At 58.5% G+C, this 13,198-nt stretch overlaps 3 protein-coding genes across 9 annotated transcripts in view; 2 read left to right on the top strand and 1 right to left on the bottom strand.

Moving 5' to 3' along the window:
• Positions 1–15: 15 nt before the first annotated feature.
• On the top strand, positions 16–3,377 carry STK16 (serine/threonine kinase 16). 6 transcript variants are annotated; one of them, XM_008259208.4, is made up of 8 exons: positions 16–151; positions 510–699; positions 1,235–1,454; positions 1,710–1,843; positions 2,001–2,121; positions 2,245–2,340; positions 2,699–2,820; positions 2,928–3,377. In XM_008259208.4, exons 2-8 carry the CDS (start codon positions 614–616, stop codon positions 3,064–3,066), a joined length of 918 nt encoding a protein of 305 aa, XP_008257430.2. In that variant the 5' UTR covers positions 16–151; positions 510–613; the 3' UTR covers positions 3,067–3,377. The 6 variants fall into 6 exon arrangements, with proteins under 6 accessions (XP_008257430.2, XP_069926269.1, XP_008257431.2 ...); XM_008259209.4 differs by having other exon boundaries at positions 129–198; XM_008259210.4 differs by having other exon boundaries at positions 142–205.
• A 1,341-nt stretch (positions 3,378–4,718) lies between these two features.
• TUBA4A (tubulin alpha 4a) lies at positions 4,719–8,973 on the bottom strand. 2 transcript variants are annotated; one of them, XM_051848132.2, is made up of 4 exons: positions 8,538–8,973; positions 6,434–6,656; positions 5,993–6,141; positions 4,719–5,759 (listed from the first exon to the last, which is right to left on the bottom strand). In XM_051848132.2, exons 2-4 carry the CDS (start codon positions 6,612–6,614, stop codon positions 4,788–4,790), a joined length of 1,302 nt encoding a protein of 433 aa, XP_051704092.1. In that variant the 5' UTR covers positions 6,615–6,656; positions 8,538–8,973; the 3' UTR covers positions 4,719–4,787. The 2 variants fall into 2 exon arrangements, with proteins under 2 accessions (XP_051704092.1, XP_002712534.1); XM_002712488.5 differs by having other exon boundaries at positions 8,333–8,810.
• The window catches only part of DNAJB2 (DnaJ heat shock protein family (Hsp40) member B2), a 29,512-nt gene continuing 24,096 nt past the window's right edge, over positions 7,783–13,198 (top strand). The window contains exon 1 of the mRNA XM_070070165.1: positions 7,783–7,974. The gene's annotated coding sequence lies outside the window, so the exon portion shown is untranslated. The remainder of the gene's footprint in view (positions 7,975–13,198) is intronic.

Here is a 13,198-nt window from a genome sequence, read left to right as displayed (position 1 = left end):
CAGGCCTAGCCCGCCCCCGGCCTCTCGGTTCCGCGCCCCCACATCGTCGGGATGCCCAGCGGTTGCTAGGATACCGCGGGCCGTTACGCCGGCGCGGACTGATGACGTAGACGCCGCTTCCGGCTTCTGGCTGAGTTCCCTCCCGGGCCAGGTCAGTGGGACGTCCGAGCTGATCGATCCCGGGCTCCGCGCTCTGAGGTTGGGGGTGGGTTCTGCAAGAGGTGGGCCGGAGGCTCGCACCTCCTCGGGAACTACTCTATGCCCGCCCTCCTTTGGGGACCGACGGGCGTGGGAAAGGGCCCGCCCAAAGGTGGACTGGGGTTGGAGGAAGTGGCCTGGGGCTTTAAGGCACCTGACTGCGGCCTTTTTGGAGCTGGCGTTGTCAGGACCCTTTTTCCCTACACGGAGATCCAGGTTCCGAGACCTGAGCCTAAGCTCTCCGCGCTGGTCCTTCAGGGGTCGTGAGGATTGTGCCGGACCCGCGACTCTGCCGTTTGTTTTCCTTCCAGCATGAGCCACTGGGCCCGCGGCGCCTCGCCCGGAAGAGCCCACTCACCCTGGACCAGTCCCCCGGCAGCTGCAGCCCGTCCTTGAGGAGGATGTTTGAGACATTATGGGCCACGCGCTTTGTGTCTGCTCTCGGGGAACGGTCATCATTGACAATAAGCGTTACCTCTTCATCCAGAAACTGGGGGAGGGGTGAGTGTTTGGAAATCACCTAATCCCCAGGGTTATGGTCGTGGAGGACCGGCGTTCTGCACGGGACAGAGGCAGAAGGGTTTTATCCCTAACCTCTGGGTCACCTGATGGCATCTAGGTGCCTGGTAGTCCAGAGAGTGGGTTCTGGAGCCCCGCCTCCTAGAGCCACATCCGCTTGTCCTTGATAAGCCATTGATTTCTTCCTCCACTAAATGGAGATGCTTATCCCGCCTCACTGATGGCGTTGTGAGGAGTAAATGAGGTCATGGGTTTAGACCGCCCCACACAGTGCATGGTTCATAAGCACCTGATACAGGTGCACAGCGCTGTGTTATGCCCACGTCCACCTCCCCGGTCTCCCTGTGCCTGCTTTGGGGGAGCTCAAGGTGTAACAACCTTCAGCCTTCTCTTAGAGCCGCATCTTGGGAGGGTTTTTACTGAATGGGAGAGACACTGCCGTCTCCCAGAAAAGTCCTCTGAATCCAAGCCCTGTGGGAGATGACCGTGGCCCTTCACTGACCCCTTTGGCCCACAGTGGGTTCAGCTATGTGGACCTAGTGGAGGGGTTACATGATGGACACTTCTACGCCCTGAAGCGAATCCTGTGTCATGAGCAGCAGGACCGAGAGGACGCGCAGCGGGAAGCAGACATGCATCGCCTCTTCCATCACCCCAACATCCTGCGCCTCGTCGCTTACTGCCTGAGGGAGCGAGATGCTAAGCACGAGGCCTGGCTGCTGCTGCCCTTCTTTAAGGTCAGAAATGCTCCTGGCGTGGAGAGGGTTGCCACAGAGCCACCCGCCAGGGGCTGTGTGAGCAGTCAAACGAGCCGGCCAGCGGGGGTCCTGGCCGCTTCAGACTTGAGCTTTAGAGGAGCCCATGTGGGAGTGGGGGGTTTGAGGTCTAGGTGATCGGAGGAGGGCAGATGGGCATTGACGTAGGCACACGATCAGGCCCAGAGACCAGAGGCTCCGGCACCGTCTCCAGCTGTGGGGAAACTCTTGTTGCAGAGAGGGACGCTGTGGGCTGAGATAGAAAGGCTCAAGGACAAGGGCAACTTCCTGACTGAGGATGAAATCCTGCGGCTGCTGCTGGGCATCTGCAGAGGCCTGGAGGCCATTCATGCCAAGGGCTATGCCCACAGGTCAGTGGGAGGGCCCTGTGTGCTCAGGGGGCCCAGGAGCAAGAACCTCACCAAGAGAAAGGGGAGGGCTCTGGGCTCTGCTCTTCTCCCTGTGATCAGCCCCCCGCCCCCCCCCCCCCAGGATTCCAGCTTACATGTCCTTTCTATTTCTCTGCAGGGACCTGAAACCCACCAACATCTTGCTTGGCGATGAGGGACAGCCAGTGTTAATGGATTTGGGTTCCATGAATCAAGCATGCATCCATGTGGAGGGCTCCCGCCAGGCCCTGACCCTGCAAGTAAGAGCCTCGGGTTCCTTTGCCCACCTGTTCCGCACCCTGACCCCTTCTGTTACGTGCCCCAGTTCGGTCACTTGACCCTGGCCTGTGCCCTGCTTTTGAGCTCTGAGGCCACCGTTCTAGGACTGGGCAGCCCAGCGGTGCACCATCTCCTACCGGGCCCCGGAGCTCTTCTCCGTGCAGAGTCACTGTGTTATTGACGAGCGGACTGATGTCTGGGTGAGGAGCATGTGGGCGGGAATCTGCGTGGGGAGGGGCGTGGCTCGGAGGTGCTGTCAGGCAGAGAAGTAGGTCTTTGGTTTCTGTTGCAAGGGGCCCCGGGAACCGCAGCTTGTTGCCATCTCTCTCAACTTCCTTCCTGCAAACTGTCACTGATACTGAAGGAAGTGGTCTCCCTCCCATGAAGTGAGGGCTGCAGAGGTGCCCAGCTCTCTGGGGGTTTCTCTGGGCCCTGGGAGCTCTGTGTGGCTCAGGTTGGCCTATTCTGTTTGGCTTGTGTGGTCTCCTTTCCCCTCAAAAGAAAGGGAAAAGATGCCATCCCCTTTGATCTTTCAGGGACTAACCAAGTTACGTTCAGTCCCTAGGCTGTGTGCTCTATGCCATGATGTTTGGGGAAGGCCCTTATGACATGGTGTTCCAGAAGGGTGACAGCGTGGCCCTGGCTGTGCAGAACCAACTCAGCATCCCGCAGAGCCCCAGGTGAACAAGAGGGGACCAGGCGCTTTGGATGTCTCCCTGCTATTATCCGAGTTGGACCCTTAGCAAGGGGCTGGGGCTTCCAGTCACCTGCCCGTCTCCCTCCACAGGCATTCTCCGGCACTGCGGCAGCTGCTGGCCTCCATGATGACTGTGGACCCCCAGCAGCGCCCTCACATTCCCCTCCTGCTCAGTCAGCTGGAGGCATTGCAGCCCTCAGCTCCTGGCCAGCACACGACCCAGATCTGAACAAAGCAGTGGCCGCACTGAGAAGGTGGTCCTTGTACCTTGCGAGGAGGCTCCCAGCCCTCGCTGGACTCTCCATCCATTCGATCCAGACTGCTCTTGTACAGTGATCTCGACCTCACCTCTTCTCTTCTGCTGTCTGAATGCCACCAAGGGGCCTGACTGTGCGGGTGGGGGCGGAGGTTGGAGAGGGAAACAGAGAATGCGCTACGTGGGTCTGAGTGTGACTGCCGAGTCCACATCATGTTCTGCCTCCAGATCTGGGAGCAGGAGAACGTATAAACAAAAGAATAAAGTGAAAAGAGGTTGGCGTATTAGTCTCAGTGTTCCTGGAGAGAAGAGCTGCAAGGGGCCTACAGTCTGGCTGCCATTTCCAAGGGAACAGCGTGGGAGGAGGGGAGACTGTTGCGGGTAGCCATGGTGTGACTTTACCATTCCGTGTAAGGAGGCAGCTGTTCTTACCTCAGGTCTCCTTAGTCAGAGCCTTAACGCCGCTGTAGCAGGAACTGGGAGCAGAGTGCCGTGAAAGCTCACTCGACTAGTCCTTCCCTTCCTTCACTCCCGGGGGGGGGGGGGGGGTGTAGCTTGGTCGAAGCAGCCCAGCCCAGCCGGTTTGCCAGGCAAGGGCATTTGGGTGGAGACACCCGAGGAAGGTCTGGAACAGCTACACAACAGGGCTCCCATCCTCAGCCCAGGGGCAGGGGTGTGAGCTGCCAGTCCCTGCGGGTTCCAGCTCACACATGGTTAATGATTAATGAGGCCAGTGTGGCATGGCGGAATCAGCTGCCACTTCCTGCCCGCGCTGCTGAGTAAACAGGGGCCCTGCCTGAGCGGGGCCTGGGGCTTGTTCTCAGGGAAGGGCACCCAGGCCCTGAGTCACCAGGGAGGGGAGGCAGTGGCAGAGTTCACACTTCTTGCTCTTGAGACAGAAGTTTCCTCCCCCAAGCCGTGCCAACCCCCCACCCCCAGCTGCTGACGTCAGCATGGGTCCTGGGGTGCCTATTAGCTAGGTTGAAATTTTCCCTAGGGCCCTGGCGGGAGGCTCCCACCAGCCAGCATGGAGGCCGAGAAAGAAGGCACAAACAGAGGGAGATGATCTGACTTTCAATGGCACAGCCCCAGTCCCAGCGAAGCAGCGAGACATCAGGCTGTGCAAAGCTGCTGGGAGGTGCAGTGGCACAAACAACTCCAAGAGGTGGCCCTTGTTCCCTCCCATCCCCCAAGCTTAGGATGTGGCTGTTTGCCCAGGAACTCTGGGCCAGCCCAGCCCCATTCCCAAACCCTCATGCACAGAGGAACCGGGGCCAAGCTTTGCTTCCAGAGTTGGGGAATGCAGAAGCAGCAAGAAGAATAGCAATAGGACTGAGACACAGCCACACTGGGCTTAAACTCTTGCTTGGAAAGGAAGTAAAGACGTGTGTCCTTGAGTAGCCTGTGGCTAGACTGACAGGTCCAGGATTTGGTCCTCATTTCTCCCCTGTCCAGGGTGTCCCTATGACCTTATAGCAAGGTCCCTGGGGTCATGCTTCCTGGACCCAGTGAGGGCCCGTTGGCAGCTCTCACCTTCAGCTGTGGGACAGAAAAGGATCGTGAGCAGCAAAGGGTAAGGGCAGCGGCAGCAGCAGAAGCCTAGGCATTCACAACAGGACGCCAAACCGTGCAAGGAGACTTTATTTTGAAAAGATTTTGCAATAGACATAGTGAACAGGCCTCGGGCAGCTGTTCTATTCTTCTCCCTCATCCTCATCCTCATAGGAGTCGATGCCCACCTCCTCATAATCCTTCTCCAGGGCAGCCATATCCTCCCGGGCCTCAGAGAACTCCCCCTCCTCCATGCCCTCCCCCACATACCAGTGCACAAATGCCCTCTTGGCATACATCAGGTCAAACTTGTGGTCCAGGCGCGCCCAGGCCTCCGCAATGGCGGTCGTGTTGCTCAGCATGCACACGGCACGCTGCACCTTGGCCAGGTCGCCCCCAGGCACCACGGTGGGCGGCTGGTAATTGATGCCAACCTTGAAGCCCGTGGGGCACCAGTCTACAAACTGAATGCTGCGCTTGGTCTTGATGGCGGCGATGGCGGCGTTCACGTCCTTGGGCACCACGTCCCCCCGGTACAGCAGGCAGCAGGCCATGTACTTGCCGTGCCGGGGGTCACACTTCACCATCTGGTTGGCGGGCTCGAAGCAGGCGTTGGTGATCTCCGCCACCGACAGCTGCTCGTGGTAGGCCTTCTCTGCGGAGATGACCGGCGCGTAGGTGGCCAAGGGGAAGTGGATGCGGGGGTAGGGCACCAGGTTGGTCTGGAACTCCGTCAGGTCCACGTTGAGGGCCCCGTCGAAGCGCAGGGACGCTGTGATGGAGGAGACGATTTGGCTGATGAGACGGTTCAGGTTGGTGTAGGTTGGGCGCTCGATGTCCAGGTTGCGACGGCAGATGTCGTAGATGGCCTCGTTGTCCACCATGAAGGCACAGTCTGAGTGTTCCAGGGTGGTGTGCGTGGTCAGAATGGAGTTGTAGGGCTCGACCACGGCTGTGGACACCTGGGGGGCCGGGTAGATGGAGAACTCCAGCTTGGATTTCTTGCCGTAGTCGACAGAGAGCCGCTCCATGAGGAGCGAGGTGAAGCCAGAGCCGGTGCCCCCTCCAAAGCTGTGGAACACCAGGAAGCCCTGAAGTCCTGTGCACTGGTCAGACTGGAAAGAGAAAGAGCAATGTGGTGTGGTCAGGGGAAGCCAGGGAGCTCTTTCTTCCGGCTCCATAAAGCCTACAATAGCTCAGAAGTCAAGGCAAAGACTAATGAGTATCTCGCAGCCACATCAAACCGAAGCACACAGTCGGAGATGAGCCCCTGAATTAGATCTGAAAACAATGTTCCTGACCCCTTAGCATAGCCCAGGGCTCTCTCCCTTCCACGGCAAATTCTTACCAGCTTGCGGATCCGGTCCAGCACTGGGTCGATGATCTCCTTGCCAATGGTGTAGTGACCGCGGGCATAGTTGTTGGCAGCATCCTCTTTTCCGGTGATGAGCTGCTCTGGGTGGAAAAGCTGGCGGTACGGGCCATTGCGGATCTCATCTGGAAGGGCATGAGCCACATTGTTAGGGCACAAACCACAAGGACCTTCCTTCCCCTGGGTGGTAGCTGTGGCCAGATGCACAGGAAGAGCTCATTCTTCTGCCAGCCTGAGATACCAGAGTGTGCGAGAAGCCCAGACCTGCTGCCTCGGCCAGCCCAAGATCAGCTTGTCTTTCTCAGCTTCAAACAGGGAGAGGAATTTACAGAGCCAGGAGAGCCAGGTCTAGACACACTCCAGACCAGCTTTGAGTCCCTGCCCACCCGGCTCCACACTGCCCCCTCTTCCTCTCACCAATGACGGTGGGCTCCAGGTCCACAAACACTGCCCGGGGCACGTGTTTTCCAGCACCAGTTTCACAGAAGAAAGTGGTAAAGGAGTCATCCCCTCCACCAATGGTCTTGTCGCTGGGCATCTGCCCATCGGGCTGAATCCCATGTTCCAGACAGTAGAGCTCCCAGCAGGCATTGCCCATCTGGACACCTGCCTGCCCTACATGGACGGAGATGCATTCACGCTGAAGGATAAAGAGAGGGGACAGCATGAGCCCGCAGCCACAACCTCTCACCTCATGGGCTTCCCCCCAACACGCTATCGCCTTCAGCTCGGATGAGTCTTGCAGTGGAGGCTTGGGGCTGGCTAGGGCAGGCTCCTCTGCACAGGACTCCCCAGCTGCAGGCACCAGGAGGGCAGGCAAATCCCTTCGTCTGCCTCTCGGTGGGGAGTTTGTCAAGTGAGAGCTATGGTTCCTCGTGATCCTGCTGCACGCACAGGACACTCGGGGAGGACAGAGAGGGCACGTGCGCGACTCTGGCAGACGCTGCAGTAATGACCACGGGCAAGGCTCTTCAGCTGCCCTCATTCCCTGCTGCCCACAAACAGCTCCCCCAGAGCCTGGGGAGGGGTACAGCCTCTTGTTCATAACTAGAGCACCCCCTCCCCCACCGCAATTCTCTTGAGGGTGAACACAGAGAAATCCACGTAGCCCTTTCTCCCCGCAGGCTTCCCGGCTGGCATCAAACCAACCACACTGGTCACCAGGTGGCCTGCTCCCCCTACCTTTAAAGCCCATCCGGCTCTGGGGATCCGTCGCATCTGGCTGCTCTCCCCACCTCCACCCCCGCCCTCTGGCTGGCTTCACCACCTTCAGCCCCCACGGAAATAGCAGCCATAACGCTGGTAAGCGCCAGCCCTCCGCAGGAGCGGGCTAAAGGGTAGGGGCACGGGGGAGCTGCTGCAGCCTTAGGCTCCGTCCCTGCCAGTGGCAGATTAACCCCCGGGGCACCAAAGTCCGCAGGACCCGCGCGCCTCCCTTCCCCCAACGAAATGCCAGGGTGACGGTTTCCAAATACCCAGAAAAGGAAGCGGAACCTTCCGGGGGCCCCCAGAGGTAACCCGCCTTGCCCCGGGCAGGGTGAGCGCCACGCTGCACCCGGCCCTACATCCGCTCTCCCGCCGGAGTCTTTCCAGTTAAATCCCAGCCGAAAGTAGGGATAAGGTTTCTGCCCCCGCTCCTGGGCTATAAATACCTCCCCCTACACACACCTCTTTCCCATCCCCCCAACCTGGCCCGGGCCCGCGCCGTCGCTCGGCGCCAGCTGTCTCTGCCCGTCCGTCCGCGCACCCGCGCTCAGGCTGCAGAGGGGCCGGCTCACCTCACGAGGCCGAACCCCATTCCCGCCATCCCTCCCGGCCAGAAGTGGGGTGCTGAGTCACGGGCCGGGGTGGGGGGAGCGGCTGTGGGCAGGAGGGATGCTCAAACAGCCTGAGGAAACGGGGATGCGGCACCAAGGACCCTGGCCCCTCTCCACCATCTGGCGCCAAGCACATGTCCGGTCAGTCCCAGGGCCGGGGGCGGGCAGCCAAGCGGGTCGTCGCCCACGGAGAGGACTGGGCGCGGGACCGCGTGACTCCGCTGGGAGGGTTGGGGCACAAACGCTTGGTGAGGCAGGAGGGGGTGGTCCGGAGGGCTTCTCTTTGCTAGCGAAGATTCCAGCCCCCACCCCGCGAAGGTGGCCACCATAGTTCCGCCAAAGTCACCGGGAGGGGGGTTGGGGCAGGGTGCGGAACCCTCGCACCCCCTGCAGACCCGCAGGGTCAGGTGGAGGGCCCGGAGCATCCCTGGAGGGAGGGTCCCCCAAAGGACAGGGGCAATTCGGGGACAGGGCACGAGGCCGGCGGGGCCGCACTCACCATGGTGAGTCCGGGCGGTGCGTCTCACGTAGAGTCGGGGTGACGGGTCTCGGTGAGAACTGCGCTAGCTGCAGTGCCGCACCGCTCTTATACTCCGGGGGCGGGGCTGCGCGCGCCGCTCCCCGCCAGGGGCGGGGCGGCCCTGTAGCCACGCCCCCAAGATCCAGGCCGGGGCCCCTCCCCCTGCCGCTCCGGGGTCCCTCACCTGTCGGGCCCCGGCGACCAGCAGCGACTCGGGCTTTAACCCTTCGTTCCCCGCTTTGGGCCGGCACTCCGGGCTCCACAGATCCGCGGCTGGCGCACAGGGTGCGGTGGCCGGGCGCGCCTCGCCTGCACCTGCGTCATGGGGGCGCCGGACGTCCAGGTGTTCTGATTTAGGCCGACTGCGGTTGAGAGCGATCTTCCGAGGTGGCTGCAGCTGGCCTTCGCCGGGGCTCTCCCCGCTCTCCCTCCCTGGAGGCTCTGGCCGGCCGCCGCTGGGGAGCCCCTGCCAGCTACACGCCGCCTGCCGGTCCCCGGCCGGGACGGCAGGCCTCCGCCCCCACCTGTGGGCGGCCGGGGGCCGGGAGCTGCACAGCCTGAGCCCCAGGGTGTCGATCCTGTGGACTCTCCCGCAGAGTCGAGCCCCGCAGTCTGCCTGCGAGGTCCGACGCTGGGAATCTGCCGTGGCTCGCCAACCCGGCGGGCAGGGGGCCGTCATCGGCGGCGTCACTATTAGTGAGCCCTCGCCCCGCCACCTGCGCGCTGCCCCTGGGACCCTCAGGACCTGGATTCGCATCCGGACTGCCCCGTGTGACCTTGGTCAAGTGACTTCCTTCTCGCTGAGGCTGGGTTCTTGGCATTTTCACCAACAAAAAAGGAGGAGGCTCCAAGCCTAGAAGCAGTGTTGTGAGTTAACAAAGTGTTGAGAAAGAAAGTGGAGATTCGGGTATCATGGCTGATGGGACCTTTCCCCTTCTCTCCTGCGAGCCGCCCTCAGCTGCTTCCTACATTTCATTTCCATTTCTTGCAAGTCGGGCTACTTTTGTCTTCCCCAAGTTGCCCAGCACTTTCCAGCCGTCTGCTTCCACTGGGGACACCCAGCAGGCTGGCTGGCAAGCCTTTTAAGAAACCTGTCTCCCAGGCTAGCCATCACCTGGAAAAGTCTCACCTGCCTCTCGGCCCCTCTGGTTTCCCTGTGGCCAGCAGGGTGGGCTGACAGCACAGCACCATTCCATACAGCCACCAGCCATGGCAACTTTCTACCAACAAAGTAGCTAATTGGCATTTGACTGGGGAAAGGCATAGAAAGAAATATACTGAAATATGATAAGGGCTCTCTTCCCAGCAGACTTGCCATCTGGTTGGGAGAACATGATTCATTCATAAAAACAGCACTGACAAGGGCCTCCAGTGAGGCTGTTTGGGGAGACCATGGCGGCCTTCATGGAGGAGGAAGCCTTGGTGATTACAGGACACGTGGCCGCTAGCAGATCTTCCCTCGCCCTCTTGTCCTTGCACCCCACCCCTCACCGCAGCAGAATGAATACAGCCAGAGACCTGAGCTATCTTGGGCAAAACCCTTACCTCTTCTTCGACCTTCACTGTAGAACTGGCCCAACAACTTTGGGTGTGGGGCCCTGGGGATTCTGTGATGTGGTGCACCGTGTAAGTAGCTGGCTGGGTTCTTGGAGCACTTCTTCACATCGTGCTGGGTACATGGCTGTGTTGCTAGAGGGCAGGCTGTTAAAGGCCTGAGCCTTTTCGTCTTTGTGTCTCTAGTTCGTGGCATGGTGCTGGGCACACAGGGTACACAGCTGCTAGGTGTGTGTCAGGAATTGTTCCACTTCCTGTAGTTCTAGTGAAGTTGCTGATTGGCAGCCTGGAGGTCAAACTCACTCTTAGATGTGCCATGTTTGGCCTTGGTGGTGTTAACCTTCATAGCATGTAGGACATGAAAAAGTTGGGGATGTCCCTGTATAAGAGCACCCCTCAGACCACCCCCGCCACGTTAGGACACTGGCTAGAAGGACTCCCAGGGCCCAGCACATAGTTGCGCTCAGAGCTAAGGCTTGTCACGGCGGTGCAGTAGGGACACACAGCTGGGTCGCCCCACGTAACATCTGAAGGAGCCCGTGCCCTCTGCCTCCCACGAGGGCTCGGCACGGTTCCTTCAGAATCAATTCGCAGCAACATATCCTTCAAGGACATGTCTGCATCAGGAAGCCCATCTGAGACTCAATAGGGTTTCTGCAGGGGATTATCACATAGGCACCCCTGCCTAGCGCATAGCCAAGGCTTAGCCTCCTAGAAGAAAAGCAGGTGTTGGACATGAACCATCTTGTTTACACAGTCTAGGCAAAATAAACCATTCTTATCAGCTGTTAACCGAGAACCAAATCCTCAGACTCCGGCCAAGAGCCAACCTTGCCAGCAGGCCTTCCTGTGGTCAGCAGTCTCAGGCCTGCTGTGTTAACTCTTTTTTTGCACAGTCATATACCGTTCCAGCTTTCTAACCTACCCTGAAAAGAACTGACAGATCTGGCCATATCAGATCTGCATTCCCACGTAACATGTGTGGCAGGCAGAAACGTGGCTTCCTTCAAAGATACCCCCACCAAACCCTCAGAACCTGTAATTACATCCCCTTCCATGACAGGAGCCTCAGTAGGGGTGACTAAGGTGAGGATCTAGGAGAAGAGAGGAGGAGCGTGAATTATCCAGGTGGGCCCAATGCACTCACAAGGATCCTGATAAGGGGATGGGGGTGGGGGCAGGAGGGTCAGATCAGAACAGAACAGAAGAGGAGGGAGGCTGAAGTCGAGTATGTGTCGGCGTTGAAGATGGGTGGGGGCCAGGAATTAGGGAGCGCAGGCAGCATGCGGAAGGTGGAGAAGGCAGGGAACACGTTCTTCCCTAGGGTCTGCAGGAAGAGGTCAGCCTGCCCACAGCATGTCAGCTCCCTAACACAGCACGGTGATGCCTCCCTGTTGTTTTAGGTTTGCAGCGGGTTATAGCAGCAATGGGAACAACGCACGCAGCAGCAAACGGAGCTGGGGAGCAGCTCCCTTCTTAAGACGGGCAACGAGCTTCCTCCAGTTCACCATGGTCCTGATCACGACTGTTGCCCTTAACCTTCACAGACTCAGCCCACATTACACATTCGTGTTAGCCTGGCCTGTGCGGTCAGGAGTTTATAATTCCTGAGCAGGCTCTCCAACTGGGAAAATGGAGAAGACAAGGGTTCCAGAAAAAATGCTCAAGGCATGTTAGTGGAATAGAGTCTGCTTGTTTGTGTGTTCCTATGGATCAGAAGTGGAGCAGCTGGGACACAAACTGGAGTCCAGCTGGGATGCCAGCATTGCTGGCCTCATCTTTACCCACCACGCCACAACACCAGCATTCATAGGAATACAGTTCTGATGGATTAGGGCCATCAGCTTCGGGTGAGTGCGTAGATAATGATCTACATTATCAGATCAAAAGCTTGTAGACATTCGCCTATCTATACAGACCAGATTCCAGCCCTTCCTCACTCTGCCCCACTCACCACTCCGTCCGGCTACCCTATCCTGATCAGGCCATCCATTGGCTGCTCTTTAGACCTCTCTCCCTTCCCCCTGCCCCATTATTATCCCATTTTTTCCAACCTCTTCCCAGAACTTGGAAAAGGACAGCAAGGTCCTCAGGTTTAAAAGTCTCCACTGACTCCATCTGCGTGGCCTTCGTGGCACCCCTGGAGTTTCCCCAGACGGCGGCGTGGATCAGCCATCCCCCTTCTCGCAGCACGGCCCTTACATGGGGCTGGCCCTGTTTTCACCATCTCTGGGTCTCCACTCCTTGATACTGTCCAGTGGGTTTGGTTCACGTATGCCATTGAGATTCTCTCTCTCTCTCAATCTCTCTCTCTCTCTTAAAATTTATTTATGTGAAAGGCAAAGTTATAGAGAAAGATCCATCAGTCTTCCATCTATCCTCTGGTTCACTTCCCAAATGGCCACAATGCCTGGGGCTGGGCCAGGCTGAAGCTCAGAGCCAGAAACTCTATGTGGTCTCCCATGTGGGTAGCAGAGGCCCAAGCACTTGGGCCATCTGCTGCTGCTTTCCCAGGTATGTTAGCAGGAAGCTGGATCAGAAGTGGTGCAGCCAAGACTCAAACTGGCACTCACATGGGATGCTAACATTGTGGCAGGTGGGACTTCACATGCTGTGCCACAGCGCCGGCCCCATGGGGATGCTCTTGCTAAGGCTACGGTGACCTCCGCTTGCCAACCCAAGGCCACGTCCATCTCCATGTCCACCTTTCTCATGCCCTCGCAGCAGTATTTGACACAGTTGGTCCCTTGTTCTCCCTTACAATTCTCTCTTTTTTGCTTCTAGCTTTTGTTCTGGTGACTTCTGGCCCCTCATCCTCCTTCTTTTACAGATTTATTTATCTGAAAGGCAGAGTTAGAGAAAGAGAGGCAGAGAGAGATAGAGAGAGATCTTCCATCTGCTGCTTCACTTCCCAAATGGCTGCAGTGGCTGGAGCTGGAACAGTCCAAAGCCAGGAGCAAGGAGCCTCCTCTGGGTCTCCCACATATGTGCAGGGGCCCAAGAACTTGGACCATCTCTTCCCCAGCCACATTAGCAGGGAGCTGGATTGGAAGTGGAGCAGCTGGGATGTGAACTGGTGCCCATAAGGGATGCCGGCATCCCGGGTGGCGGCCTTACCTGCTATGCCACAATGCCAGCCCCTGGTCACTTCTCCTTAGTGTCTAATGGCTCCCCTCTAAATGCTGCTCCCTACAGCCCAATACTAGGGCTCTCATGTTTCCCATATATTTTTCTCTCTGAAGGAGCACTCGTGGAAGGTCTGTGACACAGGGCTTTTGTTATACCATCTTT

Source organism: Oryctolagus cuniculus, chromosome 3, assembly GCF_964237555.1.
Source record: "Oryctolagus cuniculus chromosome 3, mOryCun1.1, whole genome shotgun sequence".
Classification (NCBI taxonomy): domain Eukaryota; kingdom Metazoa; phylum Chordata; class Mammalia; order Lagomorpha; family Leporidae; genus Oryctolagus; species Oryctolagus cuniculus.
The sequence above is the reverse complement of the archived record's forward strand: the minus strand, read 5'-3'. Positions and strand labels throughout refer to the sequence as shown.